General features: G+C 35.9%; 3 protein-coding genes, 1 long non-coding RNA gene and 1 pseudogene across 4 annotated transcripts in view; 1 reads left to right on the forward strand and 4 right to left on the reverse strand.

The window, feature by feature from the left end:
• The window catches only part of LOC137657666 (uncharacterized), a 415,410-nt gene that overhangs the window by 318,904 nt on the left and 71,681 nt on the right, over positions 1-24,825 (forward strand). The gene's annotated exons all lie outside the window — the stretch shown is intronic.
• LOC137658001 (cuticle protein 7-like) lies at positions 473-1,677 on the reverse strand. The gene is made up of 3 exons (XM_068392719.1): positions 1,645-1,677; positions 1,148-1,320; positions 473-821 (listed from the first exon to the last, which is right to left on the reverse strand). The coding sequence occupies exons 1-3, from the start codon at positions 1,675-1,677 to the stop codon at positions 473-475; spliced, it is 555 nt and encodes a 184-aa protein (XP_068248820.1).
• On the reverse strand, positions 2,386-3,739 carry LOC137657008 (cuticle protein 7-like). Its single transcript, XM_068391358.1, has 3 exons — positions 3,720-3,739; positions 3,041-3,208; positions 2,386-2,709 (listed from the first exon to the last, which is right to left on the reverse strand). The coding sequence occupies exons 1-3, from the start codon at positions 3,729-3,731 to the stop codon at positions 2,386-2,388; spliced, it is 504 nt and encodes a 167-aa protein (XP_068247459.1). The 5' UTR covers positions 3,732-3,739.
• On the reverse strand, positions 8,291-9,614 carry LOC137658003 (cuticle protein 7-like). The gene is made up of 3 exons (XM_068392720.1): positions 9,603-9,614; positions 8,958-9,125; positions 8,291-8,593 (listed from the first exon to the last, which is right to left on the reverse strand). Exons 1-3 carry the CDS (start codon positions 9,612-9,614, stop codon positions 8,291-8,293), a joined length of 483 nt encoding a protein of 160 aa, XP_068248821.1.
• Positions 14,970-20,114, reverse strand: LOC137658004 (cuticle protein 7-like; annotated as a pseudogene).

Below are 24,825 nucleotides of genomic sequence, written 5' to 3' on the forward strand. Positions count from 1 at the left end.
TCATTAATCTGGAACTGTCAATAAGACTTGATATTTTACTATTAAGGTAAAAGAGAAAGATTTTTTACCTTTCCAGGTGTTACCCAACATTTAAGAGATGATGGAAATTTAAAAGGACAGTTAAATTTAAAATATTCATAACTGACCTTGGTAGTTATTTAGAAATGGCTGTAAACGTTTCAAAAAAATAGTAATTCGATAATTTATTTATGGTCAATACTGTAGGCAGAAGGTTTCTTCAGTAAGGTAACGTTCCTCTTCCAGCCACAGAGAAGCTCATAACTCAATTATCTAAATTTTAGGAGGAGATATTTAATCTCCCCATAAACTAACCTTCCAGCTTTGAAAGTACCTTTAGAAAAGAGAAGGAGGCGTATTTAAAGTTCAGTCATTTTGTCAACATATATTGATTAAAAATTTCTAAATTCACATATAAATAGTTTCGATAGTAATCGAGACATGAGTCAATCTGTTAGTTGCGTGGAGCTCCATATGTAGGTTTGGGTTGTTCGTAAGTCGGAGCTGGAGCTGAATAAGCTGGAGCAGGGGCTGAGTATGAGGGGGCTGGCTTGTAGGGCTGGGGTTCTGGGTACTGGGCCTCGCCCTCGTAAGTCACCTCAGCCTGGTATCCGTTGTGGTGATCGGTGGTGTAAGTGACGATCTGAGTGCGACCGTCGGGGAGGAGGACGCGGTACTGACCGTTGACGACCTTGCCGTCGGAGTTGTAGTCGAAGTCCAGACCCTTATAGGCGTCCTTGACAGCGTACTTGAAGTCAAAGGGCATACCCTCCTGCAAAATGCGTAAGAACTTGTTATGCCATCTCTTTTTCTTATATGAGTTTGTACATTTCTATTCGGGTTCCTATTTAACGAATAGTATTCTAAGCCACTTTAATACCAATACTTTTATGATGTATGAGATATTACTACGCACAAATATCATTGCGAATAAACTTATTTATTTTTACCTGAGGAAATAATGATATGAATATGCACTTCTACAATGTTTAACACTAACATTTACGAAAGAATTACGTATTAGGTATTGAATAATAAAAAAGCATATGTATGTACCAAACAAAGTAAAAAATATTTGCATGTTTATAGTGTGTCACATCCAAGTTCACGACTAGACGAAAAGGAAAACCTTACCTTAGGTTTCTCGTAGGATGGCTGTGGGGCTGAATAAGATGGTTGAGGGGCTGAGTAGGATGGCTGAGGTGGGGCGTATGCTGGTGTTGGTGGGTCGTATCCATACCCAGCAGGGGCGGGCCTGTCAGGGCGGGCCAAAGCCACGGCAGCCAAACACAGCAGGGTGATCTGGAAGGGAACGAACGGATTATTGATGACTCAGGGTCTAGGAATGGTCACATCGAAAGTGTCTTATCATTTTCAAATCAGATATGGCATTATTTGCGATGAATATCCAACCCCCAACCAGGGAGAAGAATGAAAATCTCACAAATAATATGTGTGTGTGCGCGTGTGCTCTCGCAAACGAGCATTATAGCCACTAAAGGAAAAAATGAAAAGACTAGATTGGAGTTGGTAAATTCGTCGTATTAGTGACATTGTGAGAGATCGACATCACCAATAAGACGAAAGTATTAAGTCCAATCAAGTCATCAAGTCTTTTCATTTTACCTTACGTTGCTCCAATACATACTTCATGTTCATCACGATGCTTATCATGTGTCAGCTTTCGTGATTTACATACACGCATACAAACACACACACACACACACACACACACACATATATATATATATATATATATATATATATATATATATATATATATATATATATATATTCATACATTATTATTATTATTATTATTATTATTATTATTATTATTATTATCATCGTCATCATTCAAGCTACAACTGCTTCTTAGTCATAGTTTGTGTTATCATTAATCTGGAACTGTCAATAAGACTTGATATTTTACTATTAAGGTAAAAGAGAAAGATTTATTTACCTTTCCAGGTGTTACCCAACATTTAAGAGATGATGGAAATTTAAAAGGACAGTAAAATTTAAAATATTCATAACTGACCTTGGTAGGTATTTAGAAATGGCTGTAAACTTTTCAGAAAAATAGTAATTCGATAATTTATTTATGGTCAATACTGTTGGCAGAAGATTTGTCAAGTTTAGGTGACGTTCTTCTTCCATTGTCAGAGAAGCTCGTAACTCAATTGACTTAATTTTAGGAGGAGATATCTAATCTCTGCATAAACTGATCTTCCAGCCTTGAAAACAGCTTTAGAAAAGAGAAGGAGGAGTATTGAAACTTCAATCATTTTGCCACCATATATTAATCAAAACTTTTAAATTCACACATAAATAGTTTCGGTATTAATCGCGGCAGGAGTCAATCCATTAGTTGCGTGGAGCTCCATATGTAGGTTTGGGTTGTTCGTAAGTCGGAGCTGGGGCTGAGTAAGAGGGAGCTGGGGCTGAGTATGAGGGGGCTGGCTTGTAGGGCTGGGGTTCTGGGTACTGGGCCTCGCCCTCGTAAGTGACCTCAGCCTGGTATCCGTTGTAGTGATCGGCGGTGTAAGTGACGATCTGAGTGCGACCGTCGGGGAGGAGGACGCGGTACTGACCGTTGACCACCTTGCCGTCGGAGTTGGAGTTGTGGTCGAAGTCGAGACCCTTGTAGGCGTCCTTAACGGCGTACTCGAAATCGAAGGGCATACCCTCCTGTAAAACGTGTAAGAACCTGTTATGACATCTCTTTTTCTTAGATGAATTTATATATTTCTATTTGGTTTCCTATATAACGAATGTTATTCTAAACCATTTAAACACCAGCACTTTTATGATGTATTAGATATTGCTACACTTAAATATCATTGTGAATAAGCGTATTAATTTTTACCAGAGGAAATAATATGATTATGCACTTCTACAGTATTGAATAAAAAAAAAAAAAAACATGTATATGTACCAAACAAAGTAAAAACTATTTGTACGTTTATAGAATGTGTCAATTACATCCAAGTTCACGACTAGGCGAAAAGGAAGATCTTACCTCAGGTTTTTCGTAGGAAGGTTGAGGGGCTGAATAGGATGGTTGAGGGGCTGAGTAGGATGGCTGAGGTGGGGCGTATGCTGGTGTTGGTGGGGCGTATCCATACCCAGCAGGGGCGGGCCTGTCAGGGCGGGCCAAAGCCACGGCAGCCAAACACAGCAGGGTGATCTGGAAGGGAACGAACGGATTATTGATGACTGAGTTTCAAGGAATTGTCTCATCGAAAGTGTCATATGATTTCTAAATCAGATTTGATTTACTGGCGATGAATATCCTAACCCCAACAAGGGAGATTTAACTTCTGTGGCGTTGAATATCCAAACCTCAGAAATGGAGAATCCTGAATTACTGACGTTCAGGAATCTTATTAGGGAAAATGGAGGCACTCTATGTATTAAGATACTTGTCATATCTTAAGACACATTATTCAAAAAGACCTATAAGGGGATTTCAATGTACAGATACCTGTGTAATTGATATGAAATTTACACGTTCACCTCCTTGGTAATTAAAGCATTAATGACAAATAATTTATAAGAAAAGAGAGGAAATCACGAAAATATAATGTCTACCCTTTTATGAAAACAATCTGGACCCCTTTACCCAAAAACTGATTAACACAATGTTGCACATGAAATGACCTGCAACGTCCAAATCGAGTCGGGCACCCGAAGCTCACCTTGGTGTACATGTCGACGGCGTTGCTGGTTCGAATGAGGTTCGAGGCGGAGGGATGCTCTATTTATAGTGGCCCTTCCACGGACGACCTCGAAGGCCACGCCTTCAGACAACCCAGTTGTGTGGTCACGTCCTTTGGTTTCCTTTTTCAAAGAAGATCATGAATGGCACTCACTCCCTTTGAGTGTTGCGTGCACGTAAAGTAATTAGGTTCTTGCTGTTTTTACGGTACTCTGGAAAATAATGGCTACTTAACTTTTTTTTTATCATTGCTGCTTTTATTATTAGCTTTAGATCTAGTTTTAGTTCAAATGTTGACGGAAAGTTTCCTCTTTAGTAAAAGTATATTGGCATTGAGAGAAGAATTTTTTTCTTATCTCAATGAGTCTTTCCATTATATTATACTTTTCGCAATAGGACTTCCTATTTGGGTCAGGTTTTTCAGTAATTATATTTTTTAGATTATTATTATTATTATTATTATTATTATTATTATTATTATTATTATTATTATTATTATTATAAAACGGAGAATACGAAACACCCTGTCGATTTTTGTTTTCATATCTTTCTTTTCTGATTGTCTTGATTTTTAGTCCAATAGAGTAATTTACTGCTATGATTCAGATATTACGAAATAGTAACAATATTCTTCGAAGTTTGTCTTTACTAATTACTAATCTTTTCAACATAAAAAGACATGCTAATTAAAGCGACGTTATTAATTATTATCACGATTTTCTACTTCATTTTTTTTGTCCATCTTCTTCTTCTTCTTCTTCTTCTTCTTCTTCTTCTTCTTTTTCTTCTTCTTCTTCTTCTTCTTCTTCTTCTTCTTCTTCTTCTTCTTCTTATTATTATTATTATTATTATTATTATTATTATTATTATTACTGCTACTATTGTTTTAATGCTACAATAAGATATACAGTATGTCCTAATTGAAAATTCTGAAGCTGTGATCTTCCATGTCAGCTGGATCCCATTTTTAAAAAAGAATGCAATTGATATTCAAGAATGGTAATAAATATTATCACGAAGTCCAAAGGAAAGTGAACCAGATCACTTACCCTTTGAAGATCTTAATTGGAATGAGTTACAGTGATATGAAAGGCCTTCTTAATCATTCTTAGTAATTGAGCCTTCGGGGTGCCAAGAGGTAAAGTGTCATCAATATAGTGTGTCAGATTTCTTTTTCTTTTAGATTTATCTATTATCTAAATCATTAATGTGATGACAGACAAGATTGTTATTATTTAGATTTTTGCAATGCAGTGCTTTCAGAAAATTGCTAATTGGGTTACTAGATTTCGTGCCTTTTTTCGGTATAGTTAATTTTTCTTGGTCATTATATCTCTATACAAATACATATATATTTCTTCTGTTTTATCTCTCAGGAACATACACTTTCCATTTTCTTTTATTTTCTTCTCGGAAAGAGATTTAGTTCTTTCGAAAGGAATCTTGAAAGTTTTCAAGAGAAAATTATTATCTGTTTGTAGAGAAATACAAAGGAATAGAGAAAGTCTATTCAAGGTGTCGTAAGAGAAAATAAAGATACTCCAACTTGATTTTCTCTTACTTCACCTTTGGGGAAAAGATAGCATCAAATGATTCCATCGGGGGTTGCATTTACAAGGTTAAATAGTGAAGGAGTTTTAAAGAAAACTATACACATAATCAGTATGAATTATATCTATAAATTTTTTAAATGACCAGATTCATAATTTTTGGGAAGACCATAGAGAAAATGTGGCTTCTCATAAGGTGGGGCAGTGTTTGAGTATACAGGTTCTGTGGCTAAGTAAACACAAGCCAGGTTATTTATCACTTTCATTAGAAGTAAGAGAGTAGCAACTCTCTAGGTGGCACCAGTACACCCTCTATCTGTGCAAATTCGGGTGAGTTTTTGCGGAATTTTGAGTCAGTCTATACAGTAAAAATGATTGTCCCAGTCAAGCATTATGAAATATCTAATATTTGACTCGGACAACGCAAAATGTACTGAAAGACCAATTCCCAACACTCACCATCTTAAAAATGTCAGTGTTGTACGTAGTGTTTTGTGTTCTTTTGGCAGAGCCATTACCCTATTTATGCCAGTCTTTCCTCCCTTGACCTTGCAAGCCCCGTCCACTGACCCAGACTATTTTCCTTCGTGCTTATGAGCCTTGTTGGTTCTTCATTTAACTAGGGAACGTAGTTCTGCTGATAGGATTAGTTACTGCAGGAAAACGTAGGTTACTTGAAAAAGATTTGTCAATTTTTGGTGGGTTTTCAATATAGTCTTCTTGATTGCTCACTTTCTGCATTTTATCAATTTCCTTATACATTTTTTCATTGTGAATTTATTCATAATTACATTATTCATGGTACGATTATTTTTTTTTTTTGGCTGATTCTTTTTACTCATTAACTTTTGCTAAGCATATGTTTTTGCATTGCTTTTAGATTGGGATAAGTTAACTAATTTTAAAAGAAAATATATCTGACCACCTTTTCTTAGACAAATAAAGAAATTACCACATGTTATGTTCAAATCATGCTTTAAACCCTCCCCTGCCCACTCGTCAGAGAGAAAATAAAATAAAATAGAAAAATATAAGCTACTGATGAGTATTTACTGGGTCATCCTGAAAGTACAAGGTCATTCTCGCTACTTACAGAATTCCAAGCTATTGAATGTACAGACATATGGGCCACGTATTCACCTTCCTCGTTGTAACTATGTAGTTGTTGCTCACAGCGAGATTTACAGTCCTGAATCCTGGGCTGAGCGGATATTTTTTATAGAGAGGGCTGACGCTCGTAGTGTGAGGGGGGGGGGGGATCTTATTCGGTAGTTTTTGTTACGGTTTTTTGGTTTTCCCTTTTCCCCATTCAAGGTCTTTATTCTGTTTCATTAACACGTTCACTTTAGTTGTTAAAACGTAATTCTTCTCTCTCTCTCTCTCTCTCTCTCTCTCTCTCTCTCTCTCTCTCTCTCTCTCTCTCTCTTGTTAACTATATTCTTAACAATATATATATATATATATATATATATATATATATATATATATATATATATATATATTGTATATATATATATATATATATATATATATATATATATATATATATATATGTATATGTGTGTGTGTGTGTTTGTGTGTGTGTGTGCATTTTAGTCACGAATAGAGAAATGAAGACTCTATTGGAATTATTACTTTCGTCTTATTGCTGACTCCAATGGAGTCTTTGCATTTTTCTTGTTGTGGCTCAAATATATATATTTTCTGCTCATCACAGTTCAGGTTTCGTGATTTACGCACACACACTCACAAATACACACACACATATACAGACAGATAGGTAGAAAGATAGATATATAAAGATAGGTAGACAGATATAGATGCGTGAATGTGTATCTTTATGTATGTTGCTTTCTAAAAGGCTATGTTACGTCTTTCTTCTAACGTAACAACTATGGTTTTAATATGAGACTGCAAAGCAAAACAAATTAGTGAAATAATACGGCTAGGGTCTTACTTGCAGGACCTCAATACTCACTGTTTTAATAACGAAGTCGCAATTATTAAACATTATTTAATATTTGGGAGATAAATATGTTTTATTCGTCACAGAAATAAATATTAGGTATAGTTCACTCAATGAATGTAGGTCTTGAAGATTATTTTTCAGATGACATGAGACCCAAGAAAGAGTAAACTTATTATTATTATTATTATTATTATTATTATTATTATTATTATTATTATTATCATTATCATTATTATTATTTTTATTTTTATTATTATTATTATTATCAGCAAAGCTACAACCCTAGTTGGGAAAGCAGGATGCTATAAGCCCAAGGGCTCTATCAAGGAAAAATTGCCCAGTTGGGACAGGAAATAAAGAAATAAAATGAGCTAAATATGAAATAATGTGCAATTAAGATAAAATATCTTAAGAACAGTAACTGCTCTAAAATAGATGTTTCATATATAAACTATAAAAACTTCAAAAAACAAAACGAAGAGAAAATGATTGAATAGTATGCCCTAGTGTACTCTCAAGCAAGAGAGTTATGGTACAGAGTCTATGGCGCTACTTAAGACTAGAGAACAATGGTTTGATTTTGGAGTGTCCTTCTCCTAGAAAAGCTGTTACTATAGCTAAAGAGTCTCTTCTACCCTTACCAAGAGGAAAGTAGCCACTAAACTATTATTACAGTGCAGTAGTTAACCTCCCGGGCAAAGAAGAATTGTTTGATCATGTCAATGTTGTCAGGTTTATGAAGGCAGGAGAATATGGAAGGCGTAGGCCAGACTATTCAGTGTATGTATAGGCAAAGGAAAGAGAACCTTAACCATAGAGAGGGATCCAATGAAGTACCGTCTGGTCAGTCAAAGGCCTAAAAACGCTCTCTAGCAGTCGTATCTCAACGGCATAAAGTAATCTTACTGCCGTCAGAGGAGTTTTAGAAAAGAGGAGTATTGAAACTTCAATCATTTTGCCAACATATATTAATCAAAACTTTTAAATTCACACATAAATAATTTCGGTATTAATCGAGACAGAGTCAGTCCATTAGTTGCGTGGAGCTCCATATGTAGGTTTGGGTTGTTCGTAAGTTGGAGCTGGGGCTGAGTATGAGGGGGCTGGCTTGTAGGGCTGGGGTTCTGGGTACTGGGCCTCGCCCTCGTAAGTGACCTCAGCCTGGTATCCGTTGTAGTGATCGGCGGTGTAAGTGACGATCTGAGTGCGACCGTCGGGGAGGAGGACGCGGTACTGACCGTTGACCACCTTGCCGTCGGAGTTGGAGTTGTGGTCGAAGTCGAGGCCCTTGTAGGCGTCCTTGACGGCATACTCGAAGTCGAAGGGCATCCCCTCCTGCAAAACGCGTAAGAACATGTTAGGCGATCTCATTTTTTATGAATCTATGCTCCCCTTTATTTATTTTATTTGACAATTGATAATCGAAAATTTTCTATCACCAATACTTATATTATATATGAAATATTACTACACATGAATATCAATATAAATGAAAATTTTAATTTTAACCCAAGAAAATAATGATATGAATATCAACTCTTACACATATACTGCATTTTAATGTAGACGTATATGAATCACATATGCCTCAAGTACTGAGTAAAATAAAGTCTTTTCATATATACCAAAGTAAAAAGATACTCTCCAGAATGGGTGAACTACATCTAAGTTCGTGACTAGACGAAAAGGAAGACCTTACCTCAGGTTTCTCGTAGGATGGTTGAGGGGCTGAATAGGATGGTTGAGGGGCTGAGTAGGATGGCTGAGGTGGGGTGTATGCTGGTGTTGGTGGGGCGTATCCATACCCAGCAGGGGCGGGCCTGTCAGGGCGGGCCAAAGCCACGGCAGCCAAACACAACAGGAGGATCTTGAAGGGATGGAACGGATTATTGATGACTGAGTCTCGAGGAATTGTCACATCGAAAGTGTCTTATGATTCCCAAATCAGATTTGACTTTGCTGGCGATGAATATCCCAAGCTCGAAAAAGGTGTATCATGAATTGCAGACGTTTACAAATCTTAGCAGTAAAGATTGAGGCACTGTAAGTATGAAGAGTCTATTACAAAACTTGACTTTTTTTAAGACTGTATTCTTAAAGACCCATAAGAGAACTTTCATATGCAAATACCTGTTCAACTAAAAAGAAATTCACCTGCTCTACTTTTTAACAATTAAAGCCTTAAAGATTAATAATTAAAAAAGGAGATGAAATTACCAACATACATTGCTTTCCCTTTTATAAACAATATATGGTCCCTTCACCCCCAAAAAACTGATCAACACAATGCTGCAAATGAAATGACCTGTAACGTCCAAATCCAGCCCGAGCACCTAAAGCTCACCTTGGTGTACATCTCGACGGCGTTCCAGGTTCGAATGTAGTCCGAGACGGAGGGACACTCTATTTATAGTGGCCCTTCCACGGACGACCTCGAAGGCCACACCTTCAGACACAACCCAGTCGTGTGGTCACGTCCTTTGACTTCCTTTTCAAAAGAAGATGATTATTAATGGCACTCACTCCGTTTGAGTGTTGCGTGCACGCAAAGTGATTAGGTTCTTGCTTGGAATTAATTGCATCAGCATTGAAAGAATATTATTTTTCTTATCACAATGAGGCTTTACTTTTGTGTATTTTTATTATTATTATTATTATTATTATTATTATTATTATTATTATTATTATTATTAGAAAAGGAGAATACGGGTGCGAATATTATTTTTAATTAATTATGACTTTTTTCTGATTGTCTTGATTTATTGCCTCAACTGGGTTATCGTATTACATGTTAATGATATAATAATTCAGATATTACTAAACAGTAACAATATTTTCGATGCAATTCTTTACTAATTACTAAACTATTCCACATAATAAAACAGATATTACTACATACTAATTACAGTTAATGATTATCATGACTTTCTTCTTCTTCTTCTTCTTCTTCTTCTTCTTATTATTATTATTATTATAATTGTAATATATTATTATTATTATTGATATTATTATTATTATCATTATAATTCCTGATATAAGTGCTACTCTTGATTTAATGCTACAATGAGTTGCGTCCAAATCGAAAATCGTGAAGCATTGTTAACAAACAAAGCTTTAAATAAAAAATATCGATAAGATGGTAATTAATAAATGCATAAATAAATGGTCCGTTTAATACACTGTAGTCTCTTAATGATCTATTCTAGCTGTTCATTAAAGAATGCTAATGATATTCAAGATTAATAATATTACAGAGAAGCCGAAAGGAAAGTGAACTAGATCACTTACCATCTGAAGGTCATACATGGAATGAGTGAATCCACAGACATTTTTGGTCTTAATGATTGAGCCTTTAGGGTGTCAAGAGTCGATTGTCATTACCTAAGGATATGTAGGACATCACGTTTTAGTTTATGTATTACTTCATTCTTCGCTCTCAGAACAAACAAGATGATCATTATTTTCATTTTTGCAATGGAGTGCTTTTAAAGAGTTGCTGAGCATTTGTGTGGTTTACTTGATTGTGTGTCTTCCTTAGTATCATTGATTTTTTATTATATCTTTATGCAAACAGAATCCTACATACATACATACATACATATATATATATATATATATATATATATATATATATATATATATATATATATGTATGTATGTATGTATATATACATATATATATATATATATATATATATATATATATATATATATATGTATATATACATATATATATGTATATATACATATATATATATATATGTATGATAAATTTTGCACATTTTTACGTGTTTTTCATATTCAAATAAGCCATATATATTTTTGATATATTAATGTCTGGATTCTCTTAACAACCTCGGGATCACAGACCCAGGCGAAATCTCACAAAGACAAGAGCTTGGCTTATTTGAATATATATGTATATATATATATATATATATATATGTATATATACATATATATATATATATATATATATATATATATATATATATATATATATATTTATATATATATATCAGTAATGCATCATCTTATCAAATTTATTATCCCCTCTTCAATCTGTCCATGCAATTTCTTCAATCTGTCCATGCAATTTCTTCAATATCATATATATTATTTTTCGCCGATTCTTTTCCAAAATTTGTTGATTTATCTAATGTTATAATTTTCTTTTTTTTATTGAATCTTCCTCATTCGTGAGTTTTTTTTTTTCAATTAAAAAAGCATTAAGATGACAAATGCAAATTCCTCCTAATTTTATAGAAGTATTTTATTTTACGATTTGATCTTTCCCCCTTTTCGTTTCCTTCATCCCTATGGGATTCTTTTGTCAATAGCTTATTTTTCCTCTTAAAGAGGCCTTTTCTCTTTATATATATATATATATATATATATATATATATATTTATAAATATATATATACATATATATATATATATATATATATATATATATATATATATATATATATATGTATATATATATTTATATATACATATATATATATATATATATATATATATATATATATATATATATATGTATAGATTGTATATATATATATATATATATATATATATATATATATATATATATATATATATATATATATATACAGTGGAACCTCTACACACGATCGTATCTACATCCGAATTTTCCAACATCCGAAGTAAAATTCGAGCAAATTTTTGACTCTACACCCGAATTTTATTTCGACACACGAAGTAGCAATTTTCGTCGTACCGGTTGTATCCGAATTTTTCGACACGCGAAGTACAATTCGAACACGTTCCGACTCTACACCCGAATGTTTTTTTCGACACCCGAAGTAAACAATACTCGTACGCGTAGTCGGTGCTCATAGCGCCTGAAGTGTTTTTTATTTCCGCCGATAGAAGGCAGCACATCGACCTCGGAGGGACGCTCAATTAGCGCGGCTTGGGTCAGTCCTCTGTTCTCGCCGGCTTCGTGTGGTTGTGCTCTTTGCGTTGTGATATTAACTGTGAATTAATCGTGATTTTTTACGTGCATCCATTAACGATAATTTACGTAAATCATGGGTCCAAAAAGGCTTAGTTTTGCCAGTGGTAGTGGTAGTGGTGAGAAAAGGAAGAAGGAAATGCTTTCTATAGAAATTAAGCAGGAAATTATTGAAAAACATGAGCGTGGCATCCGCGTGAGTGAACTTGCTAAACAGTATGGCCGTAATATGTCGACGATCTCGACAATCCTTAAACAGAAGGAAGCTATTAAAGCAGTGAAACCTTCTAAGGGGATCACTATAATTTCCAAACGCCGTACCCCTATCATAGAAGAGATGGAACGACTTCTACTAGTGTGGATTAAGGATAGAGAGATCGTTGGCGACACCATCACCGAAACAGTCATCTGCGAGAAGGCGCACGCCATCTTTACGGACTTGAAGGAGGAGAGCTCTGTGGGTGATGCTGGGGAGAGTTCAACCGAGCCTTCCTTAGATGATTTCAAGGCATCTCGTGGCTGGTTCGAGAAATTTAAGAAACGGTCCGGGATTCATTCAGTTGTTCGCCACGGAGAGGCTGCTAGTGCGGACACAAAGGCTGCAACTGACTTTGTTAAGAAATTCGAAAATATCGTAAAGGAAGAAGGCTACGTAGAGCAGCAGGTGTTCAATTGTGATGAAACCGGGCTGTTTTGGAAGAAGAGGCCGAGTCGAACCTACATCACTGCTGAAGAGAAGAAATTGCCTGGGCATAAGCCAATGAAGGATCGGTTGACTCTTGCTCTATGTGCCAACGCTAGCGGGGACTTTAAAGTTAAGCCCTTGCTTGTTTACCATTCAGAGAACCCTAGGGCCTTTAAAGCACACAACGTCGATAAGGATCAGCTTCATGTTTTCTGGCGATCCAACTCGAAGGCCTGGGTCACTAGGCAATTCTTTGTGCAATGGGTAAACCAAGTTTTCGGTCCTTCTGTGAAGAAGTATCTTCATGAGCAGAAATTGCCTTTAAAGTGCCTGCTATGCCTTGACAATGCACCCGCTCACCCCCCCGGACTTGAAGATGATATCTTCGATGAATTCAAGTTCATAAAGGTGCTGTATCTTCCACCAAATACCACCTCTATCCTCCAGCCCATGGACCAGCAAGTCATCTCTAATTTTAAGAAGCTGTACACCAAGCACTTATTCAAGCAGTGCTTTAATGTCACGCAAAGCACCAACTTAACTTTGCGTGAATTTTGGAGGGGCCACTTCAATATCGTGCACTGCTTAAAGATCATTGATCAGGCTTGGGTGGGATTAACTCGACGGACCCTCAATTCTGCATGGAAGAAGCTGTGGCCTGATGCAGTTTCTCCCCGAGATTTCGAGGGTTTTAACCCCGAACCTGATCCCGTGGTCGGTGCAGCGGAAGCCGTAGAGGAAATCGTCTCCCTTGGCAAGTCCATGGGTCTGGAGGTCGACGCAGATGACGTTACGGAACTCGTCGCCGAACATCACGACGAACTGACGACGGATGAGCTCAAGGAACTCCATGCTATGTCGGAGCACATGAGTGATGACGAGGAAGAGAGCGAGGAGGTAGAACATGTGTTAGGTTCAGCGCAAATAAAAGAGGTGTTAGGAAAATATCAAGACGTGGTCGACTTCATCGACAAATACCATCCAAAGAAATTGCAGGTTTGTCGTGTAGTTTCTCAATTCGATGATGTTTGCCTAACGCACTTTCGAAACATTCTGAAAAGCCGTACGAAGCAATTATCTATCGATGCTTTCTTTAAAAAAACTGCGAAGCGAACTCGCGATGAAGAGGATGTAAGTGAACCGAAGAAAACGGCAAAGAGTGAAGAGGAAGAAAGTGAAACACAGAAAACGGAAAAGAGTGAAGCAAAAGAAATTCAGTCAATTTTAAATGTAAGTGATAGTGATTAAAATTACGTAATCATCAAAAAGAAAAAAAGAAAATGTAAAAAAAAATATAAAATATAAAAATAAAAGAAAAATAAGCTAAGTTATGTTAAAGTTCACTTAGTGTAAGTTAGAATAAGTTACGGTAGTGTTACGTTTATCGTAGTTAACCTCTCTACCTCCTCGCCGTCCGTCCGTCTCCTCTCTCCTCTCTGCGTAGCGAAGACGAACAACACCTGCGCTGGAGTTTCTAAGGTAAAGTGACGCTAAAAACCCGTTTCTTATTTATCATTTTTTGCTAATTCTTCTTATTTACATGTCTATTCTTCTTATTTACATGTCTATTATCTAATTTAGTGTTCATTATTCTCATGGGAAAATTATGTGTAGTAGTTTATTAAGAAGTTATCATAGGTTTTTGGGCTCAACCACGGATTAATCCTATTTCAATGTATTCTTATGGGAAAATTCGTTTCGACATCCGATCAATTTCTACATCCGAAGTTGGTTCTGGAACGGATTAAATTCGTATGTAGAGGTTCCACTGTATATATATGTGTGTGTGTGTGTGTGTGTGTGTGTAAGTAACAGTAACTATGCCTGTATTATTCATATTTTGTTTGTGTATATATATATATATATATATATATATATATGTATATATATATATATATATATATATATATATATATATATATGTGTATATATATATATGTGTGTGTGTGTGTGTCTGTGTGTGTCTGTGTGTGTGTGTTTGTGTGTATGTATCCATCCGTACCTTATATTGTTTCTCTAAAATGGTTTAGGGACCGAATAAGGTTATTTTGAGGCTTCTTTAGTAGGTTCAGGGGCATTGTAGGCATCGGCAGAAGGAGCCGTGTACCCATACCCAGGACCAGAAGGAGAGAGGCATATTATGCCGGACGAAAGTCAGGGCTGTCAATCATAACAGAATGACCATAAAAGCAACTCTTTCCGCCTTTCTGTTGTCAATTCTATTTCATCCACATTTCCAATTAGAAAAAAAAAATATTTTTAGATCATTCTCAAATTTGTTTTCTTCCCTTTTTGAGATGTATTGATTCTACATCTCTTATCTTGATACCAAATTGAGTTGGTTTTCACCGAAGCCTAATTATTTTCTCACTTTCATTAGAAGTGAGAAAGCAGAAACACTCTCAGTGGAGCTAATACATCATCTATTTGTGCAAATTCGTGAGATTATGTGGAATATTAAGGCAGTATATACAGTAGAAATAAAGGCTCTAGTCAATCATTATCAAATATGTAAGATTTGACTTGGACAACTCGAAATATACTGAAATACCAATTGCCAATTCCTAACACCCACCTTCTTAATAATGTCAATGTTGTACATAGAGTTTTATGGTCTTTATAGAGGCATTGTCCCATTTACGCCAGTCTTCCCGCGCTTGACCTTGCATGCCCCGCCCACTGACCCAGACTACAGTATTTTCCTTCGTGTTTATGAGTCTTGATCGTTCTTCATTTAACTGTGGAATGCAGTTCGGCTGATAAGATTAGTTACTGCAGGAAAACGTAGGTTGCTCGAAAAAGGTTTTTCTATTTTTGGTGGGTTTTCGATATAGTCTTGATTCCTCACTTTCTGCCATATATTAATTTGCATATAAAGATTTTCATCGTAGATTTATTCATAATTACATTATTCATGATATGCTTATTGTATTTGAAAATTCTTATGATTTTTTTTACCAATTAACTTTTTGTAATCATATATGTTTGCACTGCTTTTAAATTGTGGTAACTTAACTTTGAAAAGAAAATATATCTGACTTCACTTTTTTTAGTCAAACAAGAAATTACCACATGCCATGCTCAAATAATGCTTTAAACTCACCTCTGCCCAATAGTCAAAAATAATAATAATAATAATAATAATAATAATAATAATAATAATAATAACAATAAGCTACCGATGAGTAATTACTGGGTCATCCTGAAAGTACAGGTGACCCCGCACAAGGTCATTCTCCGGACTTACAGAATTCCAAAGTATTGGATGTACAGACACATGAGCCACGCATTCACCTTCTTCGTTGTAGCTTTGTAATTGTTTCTCCCGACGATATGTACAGATGTGAATCCTCGACTGAGCAGATATTTTTTTATAGCGGGGGCTAAGGCTCTCGGTGTGGTTGTTTTTCCCTTTCAAGGTTTTATTCTGTTTCATTAGCACGTTCACTCTAGTTGTTAATCATAATTCTTTACTCTCTCTCTCTCTCTCTCTCTCTCTCTCTCTCTCTCTCTCTCTCTCTCTCTCTCTCTCTCTCTCTCTCTCTCTCTGTTAACTACAAACATTTGCTGTCTGAGCAGAGATCTGCCGGGGATTTTAGTCTTCTGGAGGCATTGTAAACGTTTAGAAGCTGTTCGCTAAGTCTTTTCCAGTTAACCTTCTATGCGATTGCTGAGGTGAAATCTTTGGCTGCAACAATGTATTAGTATATTTTAAGAAAGTATTTTGATGATCAACTGATTAGAAAATTATTATTACCAACAAACCCATTCCTTGAACTACTACCATTGCGTCATTTCCGGTGCAATTTCCCCTTTCCCTTCTAGTTTTGTATCTCCGAACGAATTGAGTGAAATCAACATTAACTGATAAACTTTTTTTTCCGATCTGGCATTAAGACAACAAAAGAACGTTAGTAAAACTCATTAGAATTAAAGCTAGTAGCTATATAAAATCGTGTGACTTACAGCTGTCCTTTATAATACTAATAAAACACTTACGATAAAAGTAGAAAAGGCAAAAGTATATACGAGCGGTCGGCCACATCTTTTGAAAGTAAGTCCAACCACTTATATGCTTTTTGCCTTTTCTACTTTTATCTTAATTGTTTGATTATGATTATAATTGTAAAAGACAGCAGTTAGTCACAGGTATTTATTATGCTTATCTGAAGCTTAATGTATATATATATATATATATATATATATATATATATATATATATATATATATATATATATGTATGCATATATATATATATATGTATGCATATATATATATATATATATATATATATATATATATATACACATATATATATATATACAGTATATATGTATGTATGTATATATATGTGTGTGTGTGTGTGTATGTGTCTATGTGTGTTTTATTGTCACGAATATAAAAATGAAAAGACTCGATTGAAATTATAACTTTCGTCTTATTACTGACCTGGAGGGAGGGATTCACAGTGTACAAATAATGCGAAAAAAGGTAATTCCAATGAAATCTTTTCATTTTTCTTTTGGTGGCAAAAATATATATATATATTTTTTTTTCATCACAGATCGCACACGCACACACACACAAACACACACATACAAACCCACACACACACTCACACACACACACACACACACATATATATATATATATATATATATATATATATATATATGTATATATATAGAATGGTAGATAGTTAGATAAATATAGGTAAATAGATATAGATGCGTACATGTGTGTATGTATGCTGCTTTCTAGAATGTAAAGTTACGTCTTTGTTCTAACGTAATACCTGCATCTTGTGATAAGAAACTCCAAACTCAATACTCTTTGGTTTAATAACAGTTTAAATTATAAATAAAATGTAATATTTGGGAGATCAATTTGAGAAATAAATATTAGGTATAATTCACTCTACGAATGCAGTGCTTGAAGATCATTTTTCAGATGACATGAGAAGCAAGGATTTCAATTGGGAGCAGTACCCTAATTATTATTATTATTATTATTATTATTATTATTATTATTATTATTATTATTATTATTATTATTATTATTATTATCAGCAAAGCTGCAGCCCTAGTTGGTAAAGCAGGATGCTAAAAGCCCAAGGGGTCCAAAAAGGAAAAATTGCCCCGAGTGGAAAGGAAATAAAGAAATAAATGAGCTAAAATATGAATTACTGTAGAGTATAGATCAAATATTTTAAGAACAGTAACAGCTCTAAACGATCTCTCATACATAAACTCAAAAAACTTCAAAAAGCAATACGAAGAGAAAAACGTTTGAACAGTGTGCCCGAGTGTACCCTCAAGTAAGAGAATTATGGTACAGAGGCTATGGTACTACCCAAGACTAAAGAACTATGTTTTGCTGTAGAATGTCCTTCTCCCAGAAGAGCTGCTTACAATAGCTAAAGAGTCTCTTCTACCCTTACCAAGAGGAAATTAGCCACTGAACAATTATTACAGTGCAGTAGTTAACCTCTCGACCAAAGAAGAATTTTTTGGTAATCTCAATGTTGCCAGGTTTATTAAGACAGTAGAATGTGGAAGGAGTAGCCCGGACTATTCGGTGTATGTGTAGGCACAGGAAAAAGGAACCGTAACCAGAGAAAGGGATACAATGAAGTACCATCTGGTCAGTCAAAGACCTAAAAAAGCTTTCTAACAGTCCTATCTCAACGGCATAAACTAATCTTACTGCCGTCATTGAAGTTTTAGGGAAGAGAGGAAGGAGTATTGAAACTTCAATCATTTTGCCAACATATAATAATCAAAACTTTTAAATTCACATATAAATAATTTCGGTATTAATCGAGGCATGAGTCAGTTTTTAGTTTCGTGGAGCTCCATATGTAGGTTTGGGTTGTTCGTAAGTCGGGGCTGGGGCTGAGTAAGCGGGAGCTGGGGCTGAGTATGAGGGGGCTGGCTTGTAGGGCTGGGGTTCTGGGTACTGGGCCTCGCCCTCGTAAGTGACCTCAGCCTGGTATCCGTTGTGGTGATCGGCGGTGTAAGTGACGATCTGAGTGCGACCGTCGGGGAGGAGGACTCGGTACTGACCGTTGACCACCTTGCCGTTGGAGTTGGAGTTGTGGTCGAAGTCGAGACCCTTGTAGGCGTCCTTGACAGCGTACTCGAAGTCGAAGGGCATACCCTCCTGTAAAATGTTTAAGAACATGTTATGTGATCTCATTTTCTATGAATCTATGCTTTCTTATTTTTATTTTATTTGACTAATGATGTTCAACAATACTTTTATAATATATGAAATGTTACTACACAAATATCAATGTAAATAAAAAATTTCATTTTTACCAGAGAAAATAATGTGAATATTAACTCTTAAACAGTTACTGTAATTTAAGATAGACATATATGAATCACACATGCCTCAAGTACTGAGTATAATAAGAAGTCCTTTTCATGAATACCAAAGTTAAAAAATAATCTTCAGAATGGGTGAACTACATCTAAGTTCCTGACTAGAGGAAAAGGAAGACCTTACCTCAGGCTTCTCGTAGGATGGTTGAGGGGCTGAATAGGATGGTTGAGGGGCTGAATAGGATGGTTGAGGGGCTGACTAGGATGGCTGAGGTGGGGCGTATGTTGGTGTTGGTGGGGCGTATCCATACCCAGCAGGGGCGGGTCTTTCAGGGCGGGCCAAAGCCACGGCAGCCAAACACAGCAGGAGGATCTGGAAGTGAAAGAACGGATTATTGTTGACTGAGGATCTAGGAATTGTCACATCGAAAATGTCTTATGATTTTCGAATCAGATTTGACTTTGAATATCCAAAGCACAACTACTATAGGGAAAACCATTAATTACTGACTTTTAGAAATCTTATTAGTAATAGGTGAGGCACTCTATGTATTAATAGACTATTGCAAAACTTTGCATATTTTAAGACACAGTATTCTTAAAGACCCATAAGAGAAACTTTCATATGCAAATACCTATTTAACTAAAAGGAACTCAACCGCTCCACTTTTTATCAATTAAAACCTTAAAGATAAAGGATTAGAAAAAAAGAGATGAAATCATCAAAATACAAAGCTTTCCATTTTATAAACAAGATCAGGTCCCCTTTCACTCCAAAAACTGATTAACACAATGTTGCAACTGAAATGTCCTGCAACGTCCAAATCCAGCCCGGGCACCCGAAGCTCACCTTGGTGTACATGTCGACGGTGTTGCAGGTTCGAATGTAGTCCGAGACGGAGGGATGCTCTATTTATAGCAGCCCTTCCACGGACGACCTCGAAGGCCACGCCTTCAGACACAACCCAGTCGTGTGGTCACGTCCTTTGACTTCCTTTTTCAAAGAAGACGATCACGAATGGCACTCACTCCATTTGAGTGTTGCGTTCACGCAAAGTAATTTGGTTCCTTGCTGCCTAATGGTACTGCAGAAAATTATGGCTAATTCACTCTCTCTTTTTTTTTTTATCAATGCTGCTTATGGTATTAGTTTTAGGCCTAGTTTTAGTTCAAGTGTTGACGGAAATTTTTCTCTTTAGTAAAAGTATATTAGCATTGAGAGAAGAATTTTTTTCTTATCTCAGTGAGTCTTTCCATTATATTATACTTTTCGCAATAGGACTGCCAATTTAGGTCAGTTTTGTTCAGTACTTGTACTTAGTTGCTGTCTATATTTTTTTCAGGTTATTATTATTATTATTATTATCATTATTATTATTATTATTATTACAAAACGGAGAATGCGGAAAATTCTGTCGATTTTATTAATTATAACTTTCTTTTCTAATTTCCTTGTTTTTTAGTCCAGTGGGATTATTTGCTGCTATGTTTCAGATATTACGAAATAGTAACAATATTCTTCGAAGCTGCTCTTTATAATTACTAAACTATTCGACATAAAAAACATATTAATTACAGCGACGTTGTTAATTATTATCATGATTTTCTACTTCATCTGCTTGTTGTTGTTGTTGTTTTTGTTGTTGTTGCTGTTGATGTTGTTCATTTTCTTCTACTTCATCTTCTTCTTCTTGTTATTATTATTATTATCATTATTATTATTATTATTATTATTATTATTATTATTATATTATTTATTTTTTTTATTAATGTTATTATTATTGTTATTATTATTATTCCTGATATTACTGCTACTATTGTTTTAATGTTGCGATAAGATATATGTCCTAATCGAAAATTATGAAGCTGGGATCTTCGATGTCAGCTGGATCCCATTTTCAACAAAGAATAAAATTAATTTTCAAGAATGATAATAAATATTATCTCGAAGAAGCCCGAAGGAAAATGAACTAGATCACTTACCATTTGAAGGTCTTAAATGGAATGAGTCACAGTGATACAACAGGCATTCTTAGTAATTGAGCCTTTGGGGTGCCAAGAGGTAGTGTCATCAATATAGTGCGAAGGATTTCTTTTTCTTTTAGATTTATCTATCATCTAAATCATTAATGTGATGACAGACAAAATTATAATTATTTTGATTTTTGCAATGCAGTGCTTTAAAAAAAATGCTGATTGGTTTACTAGATTTTGTGTCTTTTTTTATATAGTTTATTTTTCTTTGTCATTATATCTTTATGTAAACACACACACACAATTCTTCTGTTTTATCTCTCAGGAAAATACACTTTCCATTTTCAGTTATTCTCTTCTCGAAAAGAGATTTAGTTCCTTTGAAAGGTGTCTTGAAAGTTTCCAAGAGAAAATTATTATCTGTTTGCAGAGAAATAAAAAGGAATAGAGAAGGTCTGTTTAAGGTATCGTAAGAGGAAAAGATTCCATCAAATGATTCTATCGGGGTTGCATTATAACGTTGGATAGTAAAGGATTTCAAGGAAAACTATTTGAATATGGTAAAAGTTTCCAATTTTCATAATCAGTATAAATTGTGTATGAATTTTGGAAATGACCAGATTCCTAATTTTTGGGAAGACTGTAGAGAAAATGTGGCTTATCATAAGTTGGGACGGTATTTGGGGCTGAGTACACAGTTTTTTGGGGCCATTATACAGGTTCAGGGGTAGCGTACACAGCTTTTTGGGCAAAGTATTCAGGTTCTGGGGCTGAGTACACAGTTTCGGCATAGTATACAGGTTATGGGGCTGATAACACAGTTTTTTGGTCAAAGGATACAGGTGCTGAATATACATTATCTAGGGCTGAGTATACAGTTTTTGGGGCATAGTATACAGGTGCTTAGTATACATGTGTTTGGGCTTAGTACACAGCTTTGGGGCATAGTATACAGATGCTGAGTTTATAGGTTCTGGGACAGAGTACACAGTTTTTGGGGCATAGGATACTGGTTTTGGGCAGCGTACACAGTTTTTGGGGCATAGTATACAGGTTTTGGGTAGCGTACACAGTTTTTGGGGCATAGTATACAGGTTTTGGGTAGCGTACACAGTTTTTGGGGCATAGTATACAGGTTTTGGGTAGCGTACACAGTTTTTGGGGCATAGTATACAGGTTTTGGGTAGCGTACACAGTTTTTGGGGCATAGTATACTGGTTTCGGGCAGCGTACACAGTTTTGGGGCGTAGTATACAGGTTTTGGGCAGCGTACACAGTTTTTGGGGCATAGTATACAGGTTTTGGGTAGCGTACACAGTTTTTGGGGCATAGTATACAGGTGCTGAGTATACAAGTTCTGGGACAGTGTACACAGTTTTTGGGACATAGTATACAGGCGCTAAGTATATAGATTCTGCGCTGAGTATACAGTTTTTGGGAATGTTATACAGGGGCTGAGTATACAGGTTCTGGGGCACAGTTCACTGTTTTTGCGGCATAGTATACAGGTGCTGAGTATACAGGTTTTGGGACAGATTACACAGTTTTTGTGGCATAGTATACAGGTGCTGAGTATAGAGGTTCTGGGGAAGAGTACACAGTTTTTGAGCATATACAGGTGCTGAGTATATAGGTTTTGGGGCTGAGTAAGCAATGTTTTGGGGGCATAGATACAGGTGCTAAATATAAAGGTTCTGGGGAAGAGTACACAGTTTTTGAGCATATACAGGTGCTGAGTATAGAGGTTCTGGGGCACAGTATACAGTTTTTTGGGCACAGTATACAGGTGCTGAGTATATAGGTTCTGGGGCTGAGTAAACAGTTTTTTTGGGGTATAGTTACAGGTGCTGAGTATACAGGTTCTGTGGCAGAGTACACAGTTTTTGGGGCCATAGTATACAGGTGCTGAGTATAGAGGTTTTGGGGAAGAGTAAACAGTTTTGGGGGCATAGTATACAAGTTCTGGGGCAGAGTACACAGTCTTTAGGGCATAGTATACAGGTGCTGAGTATAGAGGTTCTTGGGCTTTGTACACAGTTTTTGGGGCATAGTATACAGGTGCTGAATATAGGGGTTCTGGGGCTGAGTACACAGTTTTTTCGGGCATAGTATACAGGTATACAAGTTCTTGGGCAGAGTATGCCAGGGCAGACATATAAGGCTGGTGTTCCATGTACTTGGCATCGCCCTCGTAAGCTACCTCAGCTTGGTATCCGTTGTATTGTAGTGATCGGTGGTGTAAGTGACGATTTGAGTGTGGCCGTCGGAACGGGCAATGGGGTACTAACCCTTGACAACATTTCTGTCTGATTCTGAGTCGTGGCTGAAAGGAAAACACTTGTACTCATCATTGACGGCTTACTCGAAGTCCAAAGGAGTTACCTTCTGTAAACAAAAAGCGTGCCTACGAGATGTTTGAAAGATAAGTATTTTTATGTCATATATGTATATGTATATATATATATATATATATATATATATATATATATATATATATATATATATATATACACACACACACATATGCATGTATGTATGTGTGTGTTTGTTTGTGTTTGTATATGTATATCCTTACCTCCTCTTTTTCTGGTAAAATGATTGTGGGGCCACATAGGATTGTTTTGAGGCTTTATAAGTTTTTTCAGGGGCACTATAACCTAGGGCAGTTGGGGCATATTAAGGGCACGAGTACCCATACCCATGTCCAGAAGAAGCGGGTATATCAGGTGGAATGAAAGCCAGAGCTGCCAAGCATAAAAGAATGACCTTAAAAGTAATAGTTTCATAAAAACGCTTATCACCTTTCTGTTGTCAGAGCAGAACGTCATTGATATCAATTCTGTTTCATCTATGTATTTTGAGATTTTCTTTTGCTGAAATATATGGATTCTATTTATTCTCTCATTCAGATACCAAAGTGAGTTTGTTTTCATTCGAGCCATATTATTATCTCACTTTCATTAGAAGTGAGAAGTAGCAACTCTCTCATTGGAGCTAATACATCCTCTATCTGTGTAAATTTGTGTGTGTTTTTGTGGAATTTTGATTCAGTCTATGTGGTATAAATAATGGCTCTAGTCAAGCAATATAGAATATGTAAGATTTAACTCTGACTGGAAGACCAGTTGCCAACATCCACCTTCTAAAAAATGTCAGTGTTATACGCCATGTTTTATGTTCTTTAGTAGAGGCATTGCCCCATGTATGCCAGTCTTTCCGTGCTCGACCTTGCATGCCCCGCCCACTGACCCAGACTATTTTCCTTCGTGTTTATGAGTCTTGTTGGTTCTTCCCAAGGCCAATATAGAGGAGGTCAGGCGGTGAGGAGATTTACAGTGACTCACCTCTCTCAGCGGGCCTCAAATCACCCCCATGCGGTCAAAACAAACCACGACCTTTACTTGATTCAGGATTTTATTTGGGTGAAGATCATATATCAGATGAAAGCATTCGTGAAATGGTAATGAAACAGGCAACAGAATATGGGTTAGCATATAAGATCAATAATCAACATCTAACTGTAAGTGGGCAACAGAGGCAGCGTGTCAAATTAGCTGCTCAATTGTTATCATCGTCGTGTGCGAATGCTTTAAAATATC

Source organism: Palaemon carinicauda, chromosome 18 (assembly GCF_036898095.1).
Source record: "Palaemon carinicauda isolate YSFRI2023 chromosome 18, ASM3689809v2, whole genome shotgun sequence".
Classification (NCBI taxonomy): domain Eukaryota; kingdom Metazoa; phylum Arthropoda; class Malacostraca; order Decapoda; family Palaemonidae; genus Palaemon; species Palaemon carinicauda.

Bases quoted from the DNA above. Each gene is read 5' to 3' on its own strand.
- LOC137658001 (XM_068392719.1), bottom strand. From the start codon at position 1,677: ATGAACATGAAGTATGTATTGGAGCAACGTAAG. The intron at 1,321-1,644 runs GTAAAATGAAAA...GTTCCCTTCCAG, and splicing joins ATGTATTGGAGCAACGTAAG to ATCACCCTGCTGTGTTTGGC. The intron at 822-1,147 runs GTTTTCCTTTTC...TAAGAAAAAGAG, and splicing joins TACGAGAAACCTAAGGTAAG to ATGGCATAACAAGTTCTTAC.
- LOC137657008 (XM_068391358.1), bottom strand. The intron at 2,710-3,040 runs GTAAGATCTTCC...CACGTTTTACAG, and splicing joins CTTCCTACGAAAAACCTGAG to GAGGGTATGCCCTTCGATTT.
- LOC137658003 (XM_068392720.1), bottom strand. The intron at 8,594-8,957 runs GTAAGGTCTTCC...CGCGTTTTGCAG, and splicing joins CATCCTACGAGAAACCTGAG to GAGGGGATGCCCTTCGACTT.